The sequence below is a fragment of the Anomaloglossus baeobatrachus genome, chromosome 5 (genome assembly GCF_048569485.1).
Source record: "Anomaloglossus baeobatrachus isolate aAnoBae1 chromosome 5, aAnoBae1.hap1, whole genome shotgun sequence".
NCBI lineage: Eukaryota > Metazoa > Chordata > Amphibia > Anura > Aromobatidae > Anomaloglossus > Anomaloglossus baeobatrachus.
Genome location: NC_134357.1, coordinates 86,049,780 through 86,075,059, shown reverse-complemented (window position 1 = coordinate 86,075,059; position 25,280 = coordinate 86,049,780). Strand labels below are relative to the sequence as shown.

The 25,280-nt window shown below is 46.5% G+C and overlaps 1 protein-coding gene and 1 long non-coding RNA gene across 2 annotated transcripts in view; one reads left to right on the top strand and one right to left on the bottom strand.

Moving 5' to 3' along the window:
• Positions 1–1,668: 1,668 nt before the first annotated feature.
• Positions 1,669–25,280, top strand: part of ZNF365 (zinc finger protein 365) — a 39,088-nt gene continuing 15,476 nt past the window's right edge. Inside the window, exons 1-4 of the mRNA XM_075348659.1 lie at positions 1,669–1,753; positions 11,788–12,528; positions 20,947–21,127; positions 23,372–23,409. Of these exons, the coding sequence (XP_075204774.1) occupies positions 11,801–12,528; positions 20,947–21,127; positions 23,372–23,409 (947 nt within the window). The 5' untranslated portion in view covers positions 1,669–1,753; positions 11,788–11,800. The remainder of the gene's footprint in view (positions 1,754–11,787; positions 12,529–20,946; positions 21,128–23,371; positions 23,410–25,280) is intronic.
• Positions 6,753–25,280, bottom strand: part of LOC142310883 (uncharacterized) — a 76,058-nt gene continuing 57,530 nt past the window's right edge. Inside the window, exons 3-4 of the long non-coding RNA XR_012754221.1 lie at positions 20,045–20,181; positions 6,753–6,810 (exon numbers count right to left, since the gene is read on the bottom strand). This is a non-coding gene — a long non-coding RNA (uncharacterized LOC142310883). The remainder of the gene's footprint in view (positions 6,811–20,044; positions 20,182–25,280) is intronic.

Sequence of the window (25,280 nt, the reverse complement as noted above, 5' to 3'; positions counted from 1 at the left end):
CTGAATCAGTCAATGGGTCTGTGAAAAAAAATAGATCCGCACTCGGATTACATCGGCGTGCAGTCCGATTTTCAACGACTGACAGAATGGAGGACCTTTTTATTTATTTATTTACCGTATTTTTCGTTTTATAAGATGCATCGGATTATAACACACACCCCAAATTTAGAGATAAAAAAAAAAGGTAAAAAAAATAAAAATGAGGTTCATCTTATACTATAGTGTTGTCTTACTGAAGGGGGGCAGCAGTGGTGGTGAAGCGGGGTCACAGGAGGCAGAGGTTGTGCTGGCAGCAGCAGCAGGTCCGTGGTGGCAGCGGCGGCGGGTCAGTGGCGTCAGCAGCGGCGGGTCATTAGTGTCAGCAGCAGCGGGTCTGTGGCGGCAGTGGCGGCAGCAGCGGCGGTGGGTCAGTGGTTTAGCAGGCCGGTGCGGTGAGTGTCCCAGTCTGTCTGTGGTCCCGTATCAAATGATGGTGCCTGGAGCGGCGCATGCACAGTGCACAGATGGAGCTCTCATCCAAGAGCTCCATCTGTGCACGCGCTGACTCCCGGCGCCATCATTTGAAACTGGGACCGCGGACACACTGGGACACCTGCCGCACAGTCACCCGCCAGCACGCACAGATTGGCAGCCAGCAGGCTGCCCACCCACCCGCACAGAGAGGCAGCCGGCCTCCAGGACAGAGAGGCAGCTGGCACCGACAGGCACCTGGCTGCCCGCACACAGCTACAGGCACCCGGCCACCCGAACGCACCCGGTTGCCACAAAGACAGCTACCTGGTAAGCTATATTCGGATTTGAAAAATACGGTATTTTGTTTTTCACCTCTGATCGGATGTGCCGAATAGCAACTATTTGGGCTTCCCATAAACTTTCATTGCGCATCGAATATTCGCATAGCGGCGACCTATTCGTCAGATATTCGCGAAGCCGAATATTGCCGAATATTTGTCATATTCGATCATGCCTAATCTCTACATCTTCTCCACTCTGTCAATCCATGAAAATCGGATCACACGCCGATGTCATCTGTGTGCAGATTGATATTATTTATTTGTTTTCTTTTCTTCATGGACCCATGACTTGACCAAGTGCCATACGATTCTTAGAGGCAAATCATGCGTGCTGTAATTTATTTTCTCAAATCATTTGGTCCAAGGAATAAAATCGGACATGCGCACTGTCTCTTTGAATTACATTGTATTTTTTTCAGAGTATAACAGTGCTGACTTTATCGCGTTTATTTCTTTTCTTTTTATATCATATTTTTTCTTTCTGATTAATTTTGTAAAAACATTTTCAATAACGAAAGATGATCTGTAATAGAAATAAAGAAAGTGTCCTGGGCATGAATACCATCGCATATAAATCCCAGACTGTGGAATCCGCTACAGAGCTCCATCCGGCAAACATCTATCTGCTGCGTAATTTTCTGCATGAAGCTAAAATAGCTTGTCAAGTGGTAAAATAAAAGCAGTGGAACATATTCCCTAAAGCTTTGTTACAAGGTGACATAATCTTCTATAAGGAGGCAGCAAACAGGCTGGAGAATTGCTTTGCCCAATCGGATGGAATTGCTCAGTGACCAATTAGAGCACAGGTTACATGGCGACTTGAGAATCTGAATCTTGTGATGCTGGAAGCCCAGCGTTCCTACAGCTCTGCCATGTACCAGTGTCAGCCATGCTCTGACTTACGGCACTGCTGAAAAAGGTTTTTTTTTTCCCCCCCTACAGCATCAGCAACAAGTCAGGTAAGTGTGCGGTACCCTGCTGGGATTACGGATGCAGGCAGGGTGATGAGGATGAGCGCCACCGTCCATTAACCCTGCCTGTGCCAGCAATCCAGCACAATAACAGCTTGAATGAGGCTGCAAAGTAGCCTCTGAATTCAGAGTGTATAGCAGAGGACTGCCATGACAGCTCTCACAGCTGCAAATCATCCTGCATCTATAACATGGTAGTATTAATATTGCACATTCTATGCACTGGGCATTCTGCGCTCCATGGGATTATGTGGGTTAATCCATCATCTGTATCAGCCTAGGATGAATTATTTGCTCAGCATGTATCATCTCCTGAGTTGTGCTCGCATGGTTACAAATCTCCCAAGTGGGAATGTTCTGCAACGTGTGTGCTTGTTTGTGATTTTCATATACGTGTGTGTGTCTGCAGAATATATCGGTTATTGTTATGTAATCACATATCAAAGGCGGACATATCATCGATGCAACCAACCCAAAAGGTAAGGGGGGCCATTTCTACAATCAAAGCAATTAAAGTAGTGCATGAGGCTTTTCTGCTTTTATCCGCCAGTATCACCCATTCTACATGATTTTATTATATATATATATATATATATATATATATATATATATATTACTGCTCAAAAAAATAAAGGGGACACCAAAATACAAAATCCTTGTTTAAGTGTTCCCTTTATTTTTTTGAGCAGTAAATATTGGCTGATATAGGACTCCTGATACATTTATTAATACAGTACCACCTAAGGCTTGGTACACAGTGTTTGTGCCCACTATGCGCAGTCAGAATGGATGCTTTTGCTTCCGTCCATCATAGAGACCTTTGTATATAAAAACTGTACACCACATGGCTTCTTTATACTGTGAAAACAAATGGTATGAAGATGGCAACAAGGCCAGACAGAAGCCAAAAGAACACACTTTATTTGGTGAGTCTGGGATTATAGAAGTGTTACTGTATATGGAGCACCTCACGTGGCCTGAGGGGTTACTCGTCGCCGGGTCGGTGAAGGGTCAGAGGGATATCACGGGTGGCCCGCCCGGCTTTGTGACCTCGAGGTGTCCACGGAAAGGGGAGATGGGGACGGATGGGATGATTTTGAGACGCCACCTGCAGTACGCGGCCAGGGATTAGCTGTCGCTGTCCTCCAGGGCGGATGGTAATAGCAGCAAAGATGGTTTCTGCTCCCCACAGGTGGAGCGGGCCCCAGGGAGGATGATGAGGGGAGTAAAATGGCTGTTGGCGCTGAAGTGCCGGCAATCAAAAGGCTGACACAGTCTCTGTGGTTCCAGGGGGTTTACTCACAGTTCTTTAGGTTGCCCGGAAGATACTGGTCACCGCTGTGATGGGCCCCAGTCGATCCAGGATACGTTGGAGGTCAGACCCGGCACGGGGGTCGGTGGGCCCTTCCTGCTTGCGCCTTTGGATATGTATCCCCATGGCCGTGGGACCCCGGTTCTTGATTTGTTGCCTCCCATCCCGTATGCAGGTGCCGTGGGTCCGCTGTGGGGCCAGACTTGGATCTTAACTCCGGACCCTATGAAGCCCTGTTCTCCGGGAACTTTGGTAGCCAGGGGGACGTACAATCCCCTTGTCCTGCACATTCTGGTGATCCAACCTAAACTATAGTTCACCCAAGGGTTCTGCACCCTGTGCTGCGCTGGTCCCAAGGGAGCAATTAAGCTCTCCCTCTGCGACCGTCTTGACTCCTGCATCCCACTAGAGCCACCGGTAAACCCATCTGCTCTCATCCTCTCCTGCTCGAAAACTCATAACTGTCATGTTGGCTCCTAACTCCCCCTCGTGGCTGCTCCTCCCCCGGTCCCCAGACACTAGTGGGTGGCTGCCACGTTCATGTTTTGTGACTGTCTTAAAACCCGACCCTAGCCCGGTCCCCATTGGGGAGGGCAACCTAGTTGTGTGTTTCATATGTACTGTATGTGGTGGAACCGGTACTGACCTCCTCTGGATCCAGGATAAGTACCGCAGTGAGGTGTGGTACCTTGTGGCGACTGAAGCCTCAGGGGCACCACATATACATTGGGAAAAGCCCTCAATTTTTTCCATAGGTGAAATGCACTGAGACAGTGAGAACCGAGCCAGAGATTCTATATTTGTATAATTAAATGTTTATGATTTCATCAAGTAAAGATTATACATGCAAACTCCTATAAGGCTATGTTCACACGTTGCGTTTTTGCTTTGTTGTTTTTTTTTCTTGTTTTTATTGGTTTTATGCAAATTAAGAGCTGCTTTTTACAGCACCAGCAAAACCTATGAGAGTTCTGAAATCTCATGCATGCAGACACACATTTGCCTTTTTTTTGCTGACTGAAATGGAAAACTGAAAGAAAAAGCAGCATGTCAATTCTTTCAGTGTTTTTCTGCTTTTTTCACCAGTAAAAGCAATGTGAGTGCAAAAACACAGCTGCGGTTTTTGCTGATTTTGTGATCAATGAAACTATATTTAAATATGTGTAGACAAATGACACAGCAAAAACACAGGTATAAAACGCAAGAAAAAAAAAACACTGCAAAAACACAGCAAAACCTGCTTTTTGGAAGCTACTTTTTTTACTAAGAGCAAAGATTTTGCTGCAGAAAAAAAACATAACAAAGATGCAACGTGTGAACATAGCCTAACTGCTCTTACTGTAAGCGGGGCCACATGGGGCACTAGTGTGATCCTCGCGTGACACTCGGCTCACGCTGGCAGTACAGCAGAGCCGAGTGTCATGCGAGTATCCCTGCAACTGAGGTCCGACTGTGCGAGCGGCCCTCAGCTGCGGGGGGCGGGCCGGCACTGAGGAGGGGCAGGCCAGTGCTGAGGAGGGGAGGGATTTCTCTCCCTCTCTCCTCTCCGTAGCCGGCTATTGCCATTCTCTCCCTGCACTCGCGGTACATTAGTGTACTGCGAGTGCAGAGCGATTTTTCTCTCGCCCCATAGACTTGAATGGGTGCAAGAGAAAGAGTCTCGCATTACAGTTGCAGCATGCTGCGATTGTTTTCTCTGTCCGATTAGGGCTGAGAAAATAATCGCTCATGTGCACTGACACACAGGCTAGAATTGCTTCGAGTGGAATGTGATGTTTTATCGCACTCCACTCGCACCGTTTTTCTCGCCGTGTGGCTTAGGCCTAAGTTCTCAGTTCAGTGGAATCAGTATGCCAAGGTTCAGACTTCTCTAAGTTTCCAAAGTCCGACTCCTTCATAAATTACCAATAATTAGTAATACTAGATTGGATGTAAAATGATAACATTACTTGATCTGTGTTTTGTTTGTTTTTTAATTAATATAAAAGGGCTTTAGGCTTGTTTCAGACGTCAATGATTCTGATACGTATGTGCTAATTTTTATATGTACCAGAATCACGGACATACGCAGACCCATTATAATCAATGATTTTTCACTGACCGTGTCTCCGTGCAGCGTGCACGCGTGTCCGTGATTGCCGCACGGAGATATGTCCGTTTTTTTCTGGCATCACTGATCTCACAGAAACCACACTATGGTGTGGTCTGTGAAACACGTATCAGAAAAACACGGACATTGAAAATAAAAAACATTTTCAACTCACCCGTCTCCAGCGATACTGTGTTCAGCAGCTGCTCTCTGCTTCTTCCTGGCCGGCTCATTATGGCATGCATATTCCGATATGCAGCCGGAGCCAACAAGGAAGTAGCTGCAGAGGTGAGAAAGCGGGGGTCGGTGACAGCAGAGCTGGAGACTTCAGAACCACGGACAGCAGGAACGGGGGCAGGTGAGTTTATCTCCATGTGCAATCACGGATGACGGATCAAGTCTCACAGATTGCACATGGACAACCCACGTGTGCTGTGAATCACGGAACATGGAGGGACATATGCGTTTTTAACATGTCACTGAAAAACATCTGAGTTTTTCATTGACGTATGAAACAGGCCTTAGATGGATAAAACGTAACGTATATGGGAACGTCTCTCAACTGGTTTACATCTCTATGAAAGTTAGTAAATGAATCAATATTAATAATTGGTTAATATATATATCAAAGCTGGAGACATTATATGTCTACCAACTCAACCCAAAAGTGTGGGGTTTTTAGATCTCTGTTTGCGTTAATTAAGAGCCTTCACTATTTACTTGCAAAGGATGGAAAGTTATGTTATCTCATAACAAAACTTATCAGAATTATTGTTAATCAAAGACATGTAAGATTTTGATCCAAGTGTCAGATCAAAATCGGCAATTCAAGTTTATCGGTCTGTGAAAAAAAGTGGACTACACTTGGATGACTTCAGAGTGCGGTCTGATTTAATCAACTGAGAGAAAGGAGAAGGTGGAGAAACTTTTGTTTTTTTCTCCACATCTGAAAAATAAACCGACGATAGAATATTAGGACCGTTTTGGTCAGATGTGAAGAAAACAGTCTTGTGAACCTACCTTAATTTGTGATTCATCTGACTTTTAGATCCTCTGGTTTTAGTTTTAGGGTATGTGCGCACGTTGCGTACTAGCCCAGCACCGTAAAAGGTGCGCTTCAGAGCGCAGCTGAAAAGCTCCGTTCTGAAGCGCATGGTGCCGGCGAGAACGTGCGCTCTGCCTGCAGCTCCTGCCATAGACAGAGCAGGAGCTGCCGGTAAAGCGCACGGAAGAAGTGACATGTCACTTCTTTTTGCGCAGCGCTTCGGCAGTAGCCGAATCGCTGCGCTCTAAAACGCCACGTGCGCACGGCCCCTGCACAATCTCCATAGACTTTGCAGGGGACGCAGGACGCATGCAGTTACGCTGCGCTACAAAGCGCAGCGTAACTGCATGAATTTACGCAACGTGCGCACATAGCCTTAGATTGTTCTACTACCAGTACATTGTTGCTAAACAATGCGATTCACTGTAGCCACAATATTCCATTCCCAGAGCGCCATAGATAATCTTAAAAGGGTAACCACCTTTTGGTACATTTTGCTCATTCATTATCTTGCAGAGTAAACACCCTTTTACTATTTTATCTGTCTTTTTACAGCTGTTTATGACCACAGACCACATCAAAGAGAAATGACAAAGAGCCTGTAAAAACAAAACAGTGCAAAATAGTTAATGAAACTGAATTCCACAAATGTTTTAAAGATACCATTACATGCATTTAAGGAAAAAAAAGTTGCCTGCATGCATAGGTCGACATCCCTTTGACGAATGCGAAAATGTAAGGTAACTTGCATCTGTACAACTTGCAATAACTGCATAAAGGCACATTACCCAAATGTAACTTTTCATACTGCAGCATTAGAGTGCGTTCTGATGGTTATATAAATCGGACCGAGATCGGACTACAATTATCGCACTAGCAGCAGCTCTCCTGAACCTGAGCGTTACAACTTCATACATTTCTATGCACCCTTAAAGGGAACCTGTCAGGTCCAATATACACCCAGAACCATGAGCAGTTCTGGGTGTATATTGCTAATCCCTGCCTAACTGTCCCTGTATACACTAGTGTGACGCCCTGGCAAAACCAGGTAGTCACACAGAGAGGCAGAACACCTTCCCACAAAGGGTTACATACAGTCGACCTGAAACCCTAGCCACCCCCCCCCCTTAGGGTAGGACAGACACTCCAGTGGACCGGACCAGGCGGATGAGAAACGGCCACCTAGGGGTCTGGAGAACCCGGGGCGGGAAAAGTGTCAGTTTAGTTAAGAGTTGAGAGTCTGAAGTTGTAGTTCAGGTGGAGTAGAGTAATAGTGAGGAGGTGAAGCTTAAGTTCAGAAAGGAAAGGCGTCGGGGTTGGAGCCCCGGCGTACTGGCTAGGTGGTCCGTATCTAACAGGAGATGGGAATACGGCTGCCGGAGATCCGAGGTGGACTGGGACAGGGTTGGAGCCATCCGGTACCGACACCGGAGAACCGACCCGGAAACCGTGCACAGAGGGGGTACTTGGACCCTGAAGCCATGACCGGAACCAACGGCCTAGCTAATTAACCAATTGAGGGCAGTATTATAGGTCCTGTCCCAACCAAAGTCCCAAAAACAGACAACCACCCACCGAGAGGGATAGGGCATCCTCCAGGGCCCGGTAGATCCCAAGGGTCAGCGGGCAAAGCTCCCAACAAAGAGGACCGAGAGCGGACTCCCGTGTTTCACACCGGGAAGTCCAACACACCACACACTGAGTGCAGAGGAAAGTCATATGGATCATCAGCCCGGGTGTGGGACCAGATACACCCGACCGCGGCAGCCGGCCACCAGCACCTTGGTTTACCACTGGACTTGTTGATTTATTCAACCGTGCATAACCTAACATCCCCCGGTCCGACGGGTGCCCCGGCTCCTGCAGTCACCATCCCCGGCATAGAGACACTGGGCCCCGGGGCATCCACCCCTACCCACGGAGGGGTTAACATCCAGCTGCCATCCCATCGCCCCCGGGAGTCCCACAACAGCAGCAGTGGTGCTACACTTCACCACACACTGTGGGTGGCGTCACAAACAGTTTACGGCAAACCCCGTACAAATACGTCCCCTTTTATTTGAAGTGTCCGCGTGACCCCCGGGTCCGGTAGAATCCCTCGAGCCACACTACGGATCCGGACCCGAGCAGCCCGGCTGCTGGCACGGGGGCGGCACACTAGCATAGATAAAGAGATCTTTAGAAAAAGTATTTGTAAAGATCTTTTACCGTATGCTAATGAGCGAGAGCAGTAGCTCTATGGGCGTTGCTTCACTTGCCAGTCGCCCCCATTAGCATGTTAGTACGCCCCTGTGGGTTCTGGGAGAATATTACACCTGACAGGTTCACTTTAAGGTTCTCTCACACTAGCGCAGATTCTCTCATGCAAAATTATTATTTATTATACTGCAATTTATTCCACGGCGCTTTACAAGAGAAAAGGGTATACATAAAAAATAAGTAGAATAATCATTAACAATACAAAATAGACTAGTACAGGAGAGTAGAGGACCCTGCCCGCGAGGGCTCACAGTCTACAGGAGGAGAGAGGACCCTGCCCACGAGGGTTCACAGTCTACAGGGGATGGGTGAGGATACAGTAGGTGATGACAGAGCTGGTTGTGCAGTGGTCTACTGGACTGAGGGCTATTGTAGGTTGTAGGCTTGTTGGAAGAGATGGGTCTTCAGGTTCCTTTTGAAGCTTTCCACGATAGGTGAGAGTCTGATATGCTGTGGTAGAGCGCTCCAGAGTATGGGGGAGGCACGGGAGAAATCTTGTATGCGATTGTGGGTTGAGAAGATAAGAGAGGAGTAGAGAAGGAGAAATTGTGAGGATCTGAGGTTGCGTGCAGGTAGGTACCAGAAGACTAGGTCACAGATGTAAGGAGGAGACAGGTTGTGGATGGCTTTGTAGGTCATGGTTAGTGTTTTGAACTGGAGTCTTTGGGCAATGTGAAGCCAGCGAAAGAATTGGCAGAGTGGTGAAGCCAGGGAATAATGAGAGGAGGTGTGGATTAATCGGGCCACAGAGTTTAGGATAGATTGGAGGGGTTCAAGAGTGTTAGAAGGGAGGCCACAGAGTAGCAAATTGCAGTAGTCAAGGCGGAAGATGATAAGGGTATGCGCTGGTGTTTTTGCTGATAATCGGATGGATTATGCAAAGGACACTCAGCTCAAACTCTGACCCATGTGTGAGCTGTTTGTCATTTACTGTGATCCGATTTTCTGGCAGGTGAGAATAGAACGACCAGTGAGGACAAGATAGGCAACTTATTTTCTCTATTGTTTGTGTTGGTATGAGTTGGACTGCCATCGGATGACATCAGTTCAGCCGATGTTTTGCACGCACTCAGACTTAATTGGTGCGCGCCGTCCAATATACACTGCCAATCGCGGCATGTAGCGATACTTTTTTTTCTCATGCCGAATCGGCATGAGAAAAAAACGCTGGTCAGCACTGCCCCATAGTATAACATTGGCGCTATCTGATAAAACTCAAATGTATATGCTTTCTGTGACACATGTTGAGTATTTCATGAGTTTTTACCTCAGTATTTGTAACCCAAAACCAGGAGGGGGTAAAAAAACGCAGCAGTGGTGCCCGTGTGTCTATTATACTTTGTTTGTCTATTATACTTTTCCTCCGATTGTGCCACTCCTGGTTTTCTCTTACAAATACTGAGGTAAAAAAACTCACCAAATACTCACTGTGTGCACGTGACCTAATAGTGAGCTCTTTGGACATCCTTTACATAGGCAGAATCACTGCCTAACAAGTCCACGTGCACACATTCAGTATTTGGTGAGTTTTTATTACTTCAGTATTTGTAACCCAAAACCAGGAGTGGAAGAATCAAAGGAAAAGTATAATAGGAACACAGGCACCACTGCTGTATATTTCACCCATTCCTGGTTTTGACTACAGATAGTGAGGTAAAAAACTCCCCAAATACTCAAAGTGTGCACGTGGCCTAATACCTACTCTCTGTTGCACAACCAAAACTACTTTCACAGCTTGGCATTGTCTAATCCTATTCATAGCTGTTCTTGCATATCGGTTATTGTGTATAGGAATTATTTGAAAAGCCCAGTATCAGATGGTCATAGTATGGCCATATTTAAAGGGGTTTTCTTAAAATCCAAAGATACTGTATTCCCCAACCATTTGATAGGTGATAACTTACTGATTGCTGGAATCTGACTGCTAGAACCCCAGCGATCCAAATAACGAGCCCCTCCTTTAATGGAGTGCTCCTCTGCTTTATTCATTGTTTATGGGACTACCAAAGAAAGACGAGTACAGCGCTCAGCTATTTCTGCTAATCCTAGAAAGCTAAGTTTACATGTCCATTAGAACAGATCCAGGAACAATCTGTTGGCAAAAAAGCAGAAATATTATTCTAGTTGTACATTGCTCACACTGAATTGTCTTCTCGCTTATTGGGTAATTGAGGCTATGTGCACACTAGAAAGTGCTTTTTTTCTTGAGAAAAATAATGGATCCTCTGAAAGAATCCCGCACCTGTGTTAAAAACCGCACCCGTGTTTTTGCCGCAGTTTTGCCGCGGATTTTACGTAAGTTGGTCCCCGCGTTTTTTACCATTATCTATGGCAAAAAACGCAGGTACCTGCAGAAAAGAAGTGACATGCTCATTAATTCCGCAGCGGAAAATCGCAAAAATTGCTACAGTCATTCCCCAGCAAATCCTATGGGTTTTAAAAAAATGCTGTGCGCACACTGCGTTTTTTTATACCCGCGGATTTACCCAGCATTTTTTAAAACCCATAGGATTTGCTGGGGAATGACTGCAGCAATGTTAGTCCTGTTTCACACGTCAGTGATTCTGGGACGTTTGTGCTTTTTTTTAAACGTACCAGAATCACTGACATACATTATAATCAATGGGTCTGCTCACACATCAGTGATTTTTCACTGCACGTGTCTCCGTGCAGCGTACCCGCGTGTCCGTGATTGCCGCACGGAGACATGTCCATTTTTTTCTGGCATCACTGATGTCCCACGGACTACGCAGTGGTGTGGTCCATGAAACACGTGCCAGAAAAAAAACGTGCTTTTAAAATAAAAATCATTTTTACTCACCCGGCTCCAGCGGCGCTCTCTGCAACCCGTGCAGCTTGCTGCTTCTGAGGCGGCTCATTACTGTCGCGTATATTCATGATGCACGACACAGCCGACCCGGAAGCAGCTGCTGCGGAGGTCAGCGCCGGCCGGATGCTGCACCGCGGGAGCGATCAGCACCATGGAGAGCGGGAGCGCGCACAGGTGAGTTAATCTCTAAGTGCAATCACGGGCCACGGAGAACGGAGCCCGGATTGCACTTAGACAACCCACGTGTGCCGTGATTCACAGCACACGGAGGGACATGTGTGTGTTTTACACGCCAGTGAAAAACGTCAGTGTTTTTCCCTGACGTGTGAAACGGGCCTTAGACACATTTTCTGCAGCAATTCCGCGGTAAATCCGTAGCGTGCGCACAGGGCCTTAATTGGTGTTTTATTTTTGGGGCGTTATGTATTCATTTTATTAGCAGTCCATCAGTTAAATATTTTGACATGTCTTATTTTATACATTACAGTTTGGCTGGTGTAATGCAACAGAAAACCTCTGAAGCTGGCAGGTCCCCGTGGCAGGACTCAGTTAGAAACGGTAACTTATATAAGCCTTTTCGCTGTCCACAATGTGGTGAAAGTGCGCGTTTCAAAAGCCTATCTTCACTGCGCGCACATCTGGATTATATGCACACCTATGATGAAAGGTATTTTTGGGGAAAATCAGGGGTATTTTGTTCACTGAAAGAGGCCGATCTGGAAAACTCAACTGAAGCTCTCAATGAGAGGCAGATGGAATCTATCGAGGATGCACTTAATCAGAAAAGCTCATCATCAACTTACTGTGACTTGAAAAATGACAACAAAAAGGCCAGCAGCCCCATACAGATCCTATCAGACAAGCCTTCCCCTCTCGTTAAAAGTTCCCTACCGGACAATTCCACAAGAAATCATTATATCATTGGATATCCTATGTCAAGTACTAAGTTTCAGCTTGATCCACAAGAAAAGTCCGTGCTCAATCAACTCGCGGAAAATGTTGATAAAAACATAGAAAAGAAAATTGATAATCTCAATAAGGAACTTTGCCAAAAAACCTCTGAGCTGCTGGAGGTCCGTGCAGCCTTTCTACAACTTTCCCAGAAAAAACAGGAAGTGCAGCGCAGAGAGAGAGCGCTCAGCCGGCAAGTGGACGTGGCCGTGGAACTGATCGCAATTCTACGTCAGCGGCTTACAGAGTCTGAGCAGGAGCTCCAAAGGAAAGAGGAGTAAGTAATCTGTCCGACAAAATAGTAATGCCATTATTGTCACACTATAAAGGTGTTTCTTTGTAGGATATGGGGAACTTTTAATTGCTTTGTATTGTAATATGATCTGTTATTAGCCTGTTCCAATATGCAGTGTCTTCCAATTGGAGGAGGCTGATGGACAGGTCCAGCCACATGCTCCTCCACCAGTAGTCATGCTGACAACAGGAGGACTTTGCAGTTTATTGGAAGGCGATGCTAACAAGTGCAGGAAGAGACCATGTAATACTTGTATTTTACTGCAAAAAAAATCATCTTTATAACATACTTGTTAAAATAAAGATAAAGTACATTTTTAGGAGCGCACATTTGCCACTTCGCTTCCCAGAAGGCGGTACACTCTGTCCTGATTGATTGACAATTCAAACCAGCAGAATGGTTGGGCCACTGGTCCGAACTATGCTTAGGGGTTCTGGTCCTGGTAAGCTTCAAAGCAACGCTACACTAAATATCTTATAAGCACTGCACACTTTGCCTAGGAGATTGCCTAGGTTCCTCTCCACGTTTACAATGAGTAGTAAATAATAGAATTACAAATTCATTATTCGTTGTTTGTATAACAATTAAAGTAGTTGTCAGTTTTCTGGTAGAAGACCACATAAACACTGCCGTGTGACTGCAGACTTCTGAATCCTCACACTGTACCCACTGCACACTGTCAAGATTCTTCATTATTGCCAGTGACAGCAAGTGACCATAGGTATGTGATTTGCATATTTCTGGCCACATTCCTACTAGTCATGCCCAGACCCACTCAATTCACTTGCATTGAGTGAGTTTGAGCTCATCAAGACATAATGAGGATATCAATATATCATATGCCGACACCCCGACATTGTTTTAATGAGACTCATGTGCCTTTTACAGCCACGGGTGGATCGACTGGAGATCACCGACAGTGGCATTTTACACACATTGGCAGGGGGGTGCATCATTCCTCCTGCTCCTCGGCGCACCTGTGATAACGATGAGCAAACCCAAACAGTAAAGTTTGGGGTTCATACGAAACATCAGTTGTTTGGGTCCTTGACCTGAACACAGACTTTTACATGTGCGTCCGGTACCTGTTCAAGTTTGTCATCCAAATAAAGCTTGTTGAAAGGCTGTTGAGCAGACGATCGTCAAGGTTTTCTGGGATGGGCCCTTTCAGCCTCATCACATTGGCCGGAACATTACTGTGAAAAAAATAATGATAATAATAATAATAATAATAAACAAAATTACATGGGCTGCCACCCCATTTGTGATAACTAGCGTGGGTAAAACAGACGGCTATGGGCTGTAACCCCCAGTGGTCTGCTTTACTGTGGCTGGTTATCAAAAACAAGAGGGGATCCCACGCCATTTTTTTAAAAAAATTCTTATTAATGACTTAAATCGTTTTTAAAAAAAGGTGTTGGATTCCCCCTATTTTTTTTTATAACTAGCCAAGGTAAAGCTGGCAGCTGGAGGCTGGTATTATCAGGGTGGGAAACGTCATGGTTATTTGGCCCCTCCCTACCTGAAAATAGCAGGCTGCAGCCGTTCTAGAATTGGCGCACCCATTAGATGTGCCAAATCTGGCACTTTACCTGGTTCATCTTGATTGGCCAGGGGCAGTTGAAGTCGGAGTAATATATGGTGTTGACGGACCGCAACAGCCAAATAATTGGTGCATCACATTAGATGCCCCAATTTTGCCTAATTTTCTGGCTCTTCTCTATTGCCCAGGTGCGGTGGCAATCGGGGTAATATATGGGGTTAATGATAGCTGTGATTTGTCAAAAAGCTGCCATCAAGCTGGAGGATAGAAATGGAGAGATGTCTATAAGACCCCCCCCCCCCCCCATTACTAACCCTGCTATGTGCGTACACTGAGTAATTGGTTTCAGAAATTTCTGTACAGTTTTTGCATCTCTTGGCAGGAAAAACACTGCACAAAAACACTGAAAGAATTGACATGCTGCAGTTTATTTTCTGCAAGGAAAACAACCTCAACATCTGCACTATATTTCAGGTTTCTCAGTGACTACTGGAATAAGGATTTTCTTATTGTTTTGTACCAAAGCTACACTAAAAACGCATCAAAAATAGCGCAGAACTTCTCATCCCCACTGACATGTATGAGTTTCATTGTCCGGGGTCAAGTTTGGTACCCAAAACAAACTTTATTTTACAAGTCTGTGTTCAGCAAACCCAAAATCTACGGGCTTGCATATCTCTACCTGTAATGTGCACCGCCCCTCCTCCCTCTTCTATCTATATAGAATCTCATCAGCACCAACTGCCGTCTCCTATCTCAGTAATGGGAAAGTCTTCACTGAATATAGATTTTAACTTAGAATTGAGAATTTTGATAATGACTGATCAATTCTGGCAGAGAAAGAAGCAGATTTGTCTGATAAGATCTATTACAGAGTTGCTTATTTTCATGTGTACGATTGATTTATGAAATTAAAGATTAAACGATTACGCTTTAATAGAATGTTCATCCTTTTCTGTTATTGTACCAGAGCTACATGGTTAAACAGATATTTCCATCTCCGCTTTTTGTGGTTGAGATTGATATAACTGTAGGCAGGAAAAGAAGGTGGGACGATAAAAAGAGCCGAACGTGTCTGTGCTGTCTGCAGTCCTCCCATAGAAATTAATGGGGATCACGGACACAATGTTGCACAGCGGACTATGCTGTATGTAATTGCTCAGTGTACAGGTTGTTTTAATGTTCTGAATTTAGATAGCTTGTCTAGGCTAATCTAATCTCCTTTCTACATATCTTGTCTCCTTCTGAGCATTTAATCCCAGATTAACCAGTTCAAGACTGGGACAATTTTCCCTATTCAAAAAACAGACACGTTCTCTCTTAGGCTGCTTTCACACATCCGGTTTTTGCTGAGCGGCACAATCCGGCGCTTTGCAGAAAAAACGCAACCTTTTTTTCCCGCCGGTTGCGTTTTTTTCCGCATAGACTTGCATTAGCGCCGTATTGTGCCGCATGGCCTTGCGTTGCGTCCGTTTTTTGCCGGATGCGGCATATTTAGCCCATGTGGCGGCTGGATGAAACGTTGCTTGGCACTTTTTTTGTGCGTCAAAAAAACCGCATCGCGCTGGATCCGGCGCAATTTACAATGCAAGCCTATGGACGCCGGATGCGCCGTCCTGAGGCAAAAAACGCATCCGGCCGCCAGATGTGTTTTTTGCACTGCGCATGCTCAGTATCAAGCCGCATCCATCAAAAAACAGACGGGCCGCATGGAAAAACTTGTGCAATGGATCCGTTTTTTTTCACCGCATCCGTTGTATAGGTTTTTTGAGCCGGACTGCAAAAACCAGATGTGTGAAAGAAGCCTTAATTGTGCATGTTGATTTACAAGCTATCACATACATTTTGTTGTGTAATTGGGGGAAAATGTAAAATGCACCGGACACTTAAGCTATGTTCACACAGGGCTTTTTTGGTAAGTTTTTTTTCCTGACCTGACTTTGCTGGTACTGTAAAAAGCAGCTTTTTATTAGCATGGATTTGCATAAAACCAAGGCAAATCTGCAGCTAAAAAACACAGCAAAAACTTACCAAAAAAAGCGCTGTGTGAACATAGCCTTAAGGCCACTTTACACGCTGCGATATCGTTACCGATATCACTAGCGTGGGTACCCGCCCTCATCGGTTGTGCGACACGGGCAAATCGTTACCCGTGGCGCACAACATCGCCCGGACCCGTCACACGTACTTACCTGCCCTGCAACGTCGCTGTGACCGGCGAACCGCCTCCTTTCTAAGGGGGCGGTCCGTGCGGCGTCACAGCGACGTCACTAAGCGGCTGCCCAATCAAAGTGGAGGGGCGGAGATGAGCGGGACGTAACATCCCGCCCACCTCCTTCTTTCCGCATTGCGGGCGGCGGCAGGTAAGGCGAGGTTCCTCGTTCCTGCAGCGTCACACGGAGTGATGTGTGCTGCCGCAGGAGTGACGAACTACATCGTACACGCTGCAGCAGCGATATTTGAGAAGGGACCGCCATGTCACCGATGAGCGATTTTGAATGTTTTTGCGATGATTCAAAATCGCTCATATGTGTCACACGCAACGACATCGCTAATGCGGCCGGATGTGCGTCACAAATTCCGTAACCACAACGACATCGCATTAGCGATGTCGTAGCGTGTAAAGCGGCCTTTAGTCCTCTACTGATAATCTCCTGCTTGTAAAATAAAAATATCATATACTCACCTTCTGTGCCAGCAGCATGTTAAGGCTCTGTCACACACAGAGGTAAATCTGCGGCAGATCTGTGGTTGCAGTGAAATTGTGGACAATCAGTGCCAGGTTTGTGGCTGTGTACAAATGGAACAACATGTCCATGATTTCACTGCAACCACAGATCTGCCAAAGATTTATCTCAGTGTATGACGGGGCCTTTTCAGTAGTGACTATGGGTAGACTAGCATATGATGCGACACAGAACACAACAAAGGGTACACCGGGGAAACTATTATAACTGTGGGCCCTAGCGCTAGTGAGGGGGAAGATGGGACACCTCCTTCACTCACCTGCAGCTGTACTGTACACTCCTGATCAGTCCCTATACAGGTTCCATACCGGTCATAGAACAGGATACCTGAGCCCCTGCAGATCCTGTAATAGCCCTTGCTAGTCAGCTGGCAGGTGAGGAACACTAGCCCCACCGCTGCACTCATAAAACACCAGGGGAAGGAAATCCAGATGGAAAAAAAACAACAGACAGATGCAGTCAGAACCAGGACTGCAACCTACACGGCAACTTGCAAAGAGGGCTCCACCAGCAACTTTCACCTCCAGGCCATGTATCCAAATGAATCAGAATAACCGGCACCCTCTACTGGGAGATGCGACCATATATAGGTGACTGGAGTGGTCACCAAGCGGAAACACCTGAGGCCAGGAGTCAAAAGCTCCTAGAAAACAAAACTGACATTAACCCTTTCCTCCCCAAAGAAAAGGGAATACATTTAATCTGCAGAATTTGACAAGGCAAACTGAGGCTCGGGCCCAGAACCTGTCACTAGTCTCTCATTACTGATAGACGTCCGTGTCATAGCATTAGTGACCAGGATTATTTTAATATCTTTCATCCTAAAGTGGTCTCTGGAGTTTATAATATTCTTGTATTTTATTATTCTGACCAATTTTACTCAAAAATATTGCAGTATAAGGCAATAGATACTGTATATGGAAAACAAATACAGATTTTCCAGTGCCTTCAAAAAGTCTATAAAATAAGAAACAAATAAAATAAAGAGAAACTATTACACTATGTGTCCAAGGGAGAATGTAGCTGCGGATTTTTCTGCATCAAAATCCGCAGCTTTCCCGCAAAATCCGCACCTTTTCAAGGAATTGCCGCGGATTTGATGCGGATTTTGGTGCGGATTTTTTTTTTTTCCCAATTTTAAAGCCAAAATCCGGATGAAAATCCGCAACAATAATTGACATGTTGCAGATTTTTCCGGATCAAAATCCGTACGAAATCTGCTGCGGAAAAATCCGCAGCGTGGGCACAGCATTTCCAAAATGCCATAGAAATGGCTGGCAAGTGCCTGAGCTGCAGATTTTCGGGAACTCCGCGGCTTTTCCGCGAGAAATCCGCGGCAAAATCCGCGCATTTTCCGCAGCGTGGGCACATAGCCTTATAGGATATGTGCGCACGTTGCGTTCTCTGCAGTGCAGAAAAGAATGCACCCTCTGGCAGACTGGACACTGCGTTTATAAAATAAAATGCATCCACAACGCATGCATTTTGGATGCTTTTTCCATGCGTTTTGGATGCATTTTTGACAGTGCGTTCCCCCGGCAATTCAGCTCTGCTACATGCCGGCTGACAGCAGACACAGACAGTCGCGCGATGAGAATGAACTCGGGTGGACTTCACCCGACTTCATTGTCATACCGCGGCTCTGTCTGTGTGTGCCGTCCTGATTAGCGGTCACCCGTGAAGGACTCACCAGTGACCACTATTTCCCTGAATGACTGAAGTGAGCAGCGCGATTAGCGCTGCCGTCACTCAGGTTACCCGTGGCCAGTTGGAGTCCTCCACTCGAGACCGCAACTCACTTGTGACTTCATCGCTGATCGCGCGGCTCACTTCTGTTGCTGCGTGGAGGTGACAGAGAGCGGTCTGGTCTGTGACCGCTCTTGTCAGCTTCATGTAGCAGAGCTGAGAGCGTCGCAGGACCTCGTGTGGATTACGTCGGACCTGGAGGGGTATTTGAGGATTTTAATAAAGTGGTGAAAGAGGGTGGTTTTTTTCGTCTATTATTCCAAATAAAGTATTTTTTGGATGTGTGTGTTTATTTTCTTTAACTTACAGGTTAATCATGGAAGGTATCTTGGGGAGACGCCTGACATGATCAACCTAGGACTTAGTGGCAGCTATGGGCTGCTGCCATTAACTCCTTATTACCACAATTGCCACCGCACCAGGGCAACTCGGGATGAGCCGGGTAGAGTCCTGGGACTGTGGCATCTAAAGGATGTGGCAATTCCGGGCAGCTGCTGGCTGATATTGTTAGGCTTGGGGGCTCCCCATAACGTGGCGCTCCCCATCCTGAGAATACCAGCCTTCAGCCGTGTGGCTTTACCCTGGCTGGTATCAAAATTGGGGGGACCACACATCGTTTTTTTTTTAATTATTTATTTATTTTACTGCACGATATAGACCCGCCCACCTGCGGCTGTGATTGGTTGCAGTGAGACAGCTGTCACTCAGCGTGGTGGTGTGTCTGACTGCAACCAATCATAGGCGCCGGTGGGCGGGGAAAGCAGGGAATACGAGATTGAATAATGAGCGGCCGGCATTTTAAAAAGAGGAAAAGCCGCTGGAGCAGTGTGACAGCTGTGCAGCGCCGCGACGGTGATCGGGGATCGGTGAGTATGAGAGAGGGGAAGAGACTGACCGACAGACAGCGAGAAAGGGACAGACAGCGAGAGAGGGACAGACAGCGAGAGAGAGACAGAGTGACCAACTGACAGAGAAAGAGACCGACAGACAGAGAGAGACTGAAAAGACCTGCGTTTTGCTTGTCAGAAAAGCATGCCGAACGCAAGAAAAATGCAGTCCAAGTGCATTTTGGTTTCGTTTTGACCCACATCATTGATTTGGTGGAGAACGCAGCTACAACGCACAAAAGAAGTGACATGCTGCTTTTTTTTCCGCAGCGATTTTGGGCATCCAAAACGCTGATTTTACAAATGCAGCATGTGCATTGATTTTTCGGCTTTCTCATAGACTTTGCTGGGGAAGCTGAACGCATGCAATTTGGCACTGAAAACGCTGCAGTTCAAAACGCACCGTTTCCGCGGAAATAAAACGCAACGTGCGCACATAGCCTAAAAGTATTCCTTTACATATACAAATCAGAAAAGGCTGTGATAGCTGTTAATCACTAGATGAGGACAGGGAATTCTTCAGAGTCCTGTACTGTAGACGATGTGCCAAAAGTATGACATGGAGCCTTCCTCACCTGATTTCCAAGGGAGCAACTTGTCCTTATATATGTAGATAGCAATGTCGCGCTATAATGCACTGCAGAGGTGCTCCGGTAGGATTGTGCCCCCCACAGATTGACTCTTGTTGATCTTGATTGAAGGGATTTTTCCACTGAAATGCAGATGGTTATTAATCCAGTGTGAGAAAAGCGCAATATAAATGCAAAACTGTATTGTTGTTAATATTGTGTAGACAGAGTGTCAAATTATACACACCCCGTCTCCTATTCAGTCTTTTAGACTCCTGCAATTAAGAGACCTTTGGTGACAACCTAGTTTTATAATGTGATATCACAAAGGTCCTTTAACAGTCTTATTAACATCATCATCATCATCATCATCATCATCATATAAATGCTGGGGCCCCTAGGAGAATAGGGGCCCTGTGTAATTGCCTAGTTTGCTCTCCCTTCTCCCTAATGCCAGTCCTGCACACCATTGTCTCCTATTCAGTTCTTTTAGACTCCTGCAATTAAGAGACCTTTGATTACATCATGTCACATGACTGTGAAGGCATCAAAGGTCCCTTAAATAATCTTAACCTCCAGAATACAAATGTTGGGATCCCAAAAAGAGTGGGGCCCAGAGAAATTATGCAGTTTGACTCCCCCTTAACGCCGGACTTGACTGTAACTAGGGCTTATTTTTGGACTAGGGCCTATATTTCAAGCACACTTCAAAAACTCCTGTAAAATCATGCTAGGGCTTATTTTCGGGGTAGGCCTTATTTTTGGGAAAACAATATTTCTAACTGTGTAATGAAATAATGAAGAAAAGCCATCAATCACCATTTGTGGATAGTGTTCCCCAATAGACATTACATATATATATATATATATATATATATATATATAATTTATTTATTTTTTTCTTACAGAGAAGTGGTTTCTATTAATCACTTTCTGGAAGCTGCTGCTGAAAAAGAGTTCCGAGGGAAAAGAAGGCTTCAACAATTTATCGAGAACCTGCTGCAGAGAGTGGAACTTGCAGAAAAACAATTGGAGTTTTATCAAAACCGCCAGATCAAAAACAGCCAACCTGCTCCTGAGGATGCCATGGTAAGACGGGGCACTTAAAGGGGTGGTTCACCCATATTTATTATTTGCTAGATCAATATTATGTTGAGAAACTATGATTCTCTAAAATACCTTATGTTGGCAATAGTGCCTGTGAGAGGCACTATTGCAGACCGCTCTTCCCCATCGCTTGATCCCCGGGCTTCGTGACCTTGGGGATCAACATCAACTTCCTGATCACGTGACATCACCGCGGCCAGCCGTAGTCTCCGTGAGTGATTGGCTGTGGGTGGTGTTTCACCGCTCAGCACAGCCCAGCGTCACAGCCCATCAGCTCCCTGCTCCCTCCTCGATCACAGCAAATCGCTGCAAGCAGGAGACACACTGGGCTTTGACGAGCAGTTAAACACCGCCCACAGCCCAATGACTCAGGAAGACTGTGGCCGGCTGCGGTGATGTCATGTGATCAGGAACTTGATGTGACATCACCGGATCCCCAAGCTCACGGAGCCCAGGGGTCAAGCGATGGTATTCTAATTGCCTCTTAGGCTACTTTCACACATCCAGTTTTTGCTCTGCGGCACAATACGGCGCTCTGCAGAAAAAACGCAACCGTTTTTTTTGCCGCCGGTTGCGGTTTTTTTTGCATAGACTTACATTAGTGCCGTATTGTGCCGCATGGGCTTGCGTTCGGTCCGGTTTTTGCCGCATGCGGCAGATTTAGCCGATGCCGCGGCCGGATGGAACGTTGCCTGCAACGTTTTTTGCTCCGGCAAAAAAAAACCGCATCGCGCCGCATTTTCAGTGCATGCCTATGGACGCCGCATGTGGCGCGATGCGGAAAAAAACGCATCCGGCCGCCGCATGCGGTTTCTTCCACTGCGCATGCTCAGTAGCGTGCCGCAACCGGAAAAAAACGGACCGGCCGCATGTAAAAACTTATGCAAAGGATGCGGTGTTTTCGCCGCATCCGTTGCATAGGTTTCACAGCCGGATTGAGCCGCACTGCTCAAACCGGATGTGTGAAAGTAGCCTTAGTGTTGTCTGTTTCCCACTGACTATTTCCGAGTAGAAACCTCCAGCATTTTTTTATTGTTGCATATGGAAAAAAAAAAACCAATACCAAAGACTGATGCAAAAGCTGATCCAGCACACTGATGGAAATCATGTATGAGATAAAATCATACACACTTATCCAATAATGCCAAGTGTGCCTGAACCCACCTCTAACATAGGTGGCATGGTGGCTCAGTGGTTAGCACTGCAGCGTTGCAGCCCTGGGGTCCTGGGTTCAAATCCCACCAATGACAACATCTGCAAGGAGTTTGAATGTTCTCCCCGTGTTTGCGTGGGTTTCTTCCCACACTCCAAAGATGTACAGATAGGAAAATTAGATTGTGAGCCCCAATGGGGACAGTATTTCTGATGTATGTAAAGCGCAACAGAATATGTTCGTGCTATATAAATATTATTATTCACTGTCCGTGCATGTAAGCGTAGGCAGCTCCCACAGCGGTCAGATATACAGATGAGGACACAGAGCTGCACTTGGAGCAATTTCCAGACATTACAGTCCCGTTTTGTTCAATGACTATTCAGCTCTGCAAAGATGAAATGTTGAACATTATATAGGATTTGCTATAATTGCAAAATATAATATGTTTTGAAATGTGGTGACACTGCATTGAAATGGTAGCACGGTGGCTCAGTGGTTAGCATTGCAGTCTTGCAGCGCTGGGGTCCTGGGTTCAAATCCCACTAAGGACACCATCTGCAAGGAGTTTGTATGTTCTCCCCGTGTTTGCGTGGGTTTCCTCCGGGTTCTCCGGTTTCCTCCCACACTCCAAAGACATACAGATAGGGAAGCTAGATTGTAAGCCCCAATGGGGACATTGTTTTTTATGTCTGTTAAGCGCTGTGGAATTAACAGCGCTATATAAATGAATAAATATTATATTATTAATATTAAATGTAATCATTGAAAAAAAAATCTGAAAATAGTCCAGATTTTGCTCCAACAATGGAGTGATTCCTGCTAATATTAAGTGATTCCACTGAACAGGAATCAGCGCAGCAGCAGTAGTTTATTTTCTGCACTGGACGGAGGGGGTGCAATATTTTGGAGGAGTCATAATGGTTTGTGCAATTTAATAAAGAAATGTAATATTTAATTTACAGGACAGCGCCTTTACCCATATGCTTATCCAATATGATGACGTTTTATGGATATAGAGTGTTTCTACTATAATATCATGTACATGTAACATTTTTTTTATCATCCATCAGGTTGTTCATTTCCAAGCTAACCGGAAAAGCAAATGCCAGTAAGTATTCTGTATGTTTTTCTGAAATCTCATTATTAGTGATGGGCGAATAGTAACTATTCGTGCTCGGATTATTTATAACGAATCCCAAAGTACTATTCCGGTATTCATCACGAATAACAAACCTAATGCAAGTCAATGGGGAACCTGAGCATTTTTCTTATCGTGACAAATATTGGAATAATACTAGGTATTCGGTAAGCATTATCTGAACACGATTAGTTACTATTCTCCCATTACTACTCATTATCAGTTTTTAAAAGGAACCTGTCAGGTCCCATATGCACCCAAAACCACGAGCAGTACTGAGTGTATATTTTTAATCCCTGCCTAAAGCTGGGTTCACACTAAGCGACAGCGACAACGACGTCGCTGTTACGTCACCATTTTCTGTGACGTAACAGCGACCTTGTAAGTCGCTGTTATGATCGCTGCTTAGCTGTCAAACACAGCAGCCGAAGCAGCGATCATAACGACACGCGTCGCTGTGCTGCAACATGTGCAGAGAGCAGGGAGCCGCGCACACTGAGCGCTGGCTCCCTGCTCTCCTAGCTACTGTACACATCTGGTTAATTACCCGATCTGTACTGCAGCTACATGTGCAGAGAGCAGGAACCGACGCTGGCAGCGTGAGAGCGGCGGAGGCTGGTAACGAAGGTAAATATCGGGTAACCACCTTGGTTATGTCGCGGGTGGCAGGGTGCTGCGCTCACCACGCTCGGGTCCCACGCTGCTGCTGCTCGGTGGCTCGAGCGGTGGGCCGGATCCGGGGATTCGAGCGGCGCTCCTCGCCCGTGAGTGAAAGGGGTGGTTGGTTGGTGTTTGGGATGTCGGTTTGTGACGCCACCCACGGTGTTTGGTGAGGTTGGGCACCACTGCTACTCTGTACGGGGATCCCGGGAGCGATGGCAGGGAGCAGCTGAGATGTTTCTCTCCCCTCCGTGGGTAGGGGGATTTTGGTAGTCCCGGTGCCCGGAGTTGTTATCTGTTTGGTGGATTGCGGGGCCTGGCCAGGTGCAGGGGTCGCGGGGCAGCGCAGTGCTTGATGGCACGGTGGTACTTACTCAGCCAGTAACGCACACGGAGTCTCTGGTAAAACAAACGGCTGGATGGACGAGTCCCACAGACGGCTGCGACGGTCACTCCCGGTAGGTTGGCGGTAACTGTCTCTCCCTGCACCGGTGCTATGTTCTCGGCCCCGATGGCTTCCCACCGGTAACCCGCTCCCCAGCAGTAGGTTGGCTTAGGGAGCCCCTGTTTGCCCGCAGGCTCTGGCCCTGGGAGCTCTAGCTTCGGCGGTAGCTTTCTCTCCCTCACGGTTTGGACGGTTGCCTTTCAATCGGGTCTTTACTGCTGGGAAACCCCGGAGGTTCCCGTCGCTGACGGATTTGACCTGTTTAACGGCGACTCCTAGCCTGGTCGGGGTCCGTAGGCCCTGCCGGATGGTGCTGGCTTCTCTTCGCTCCCCGATCCGGTACCGGTGGGCCACCGCCCATCCTTGGTCCTTACGGTTGTGCGTCAATCGGCCTCTCCTGCAGACGGTCACCACCGTCTGCCAACCTTGCTGTCAGGTGCCCGGGCCATGTACCCGGACATGGCCAGTCAGTTCCTCCACTACCACTTCCCTGACTCTCACTCTACACTCTACTGCCTTCTTTTTCCCGCCTCCAGGACTGTGAACTCCTTGGTGGGAGGAGCCATCCGCCTGGCTCCGCCCCACCTGGTGTGGACATCAGCCCCTGGAGGGAGGCAACAAGGATTTGTGTCTGACTTTGATGTTCCTAACCGGGGTGTGGGGTGTGTTGTTGCAGTACCTGTGATATCCTGACTTGTCCAGGGCGCCACAGTTACCCGATGTTTACCTTGGTTAC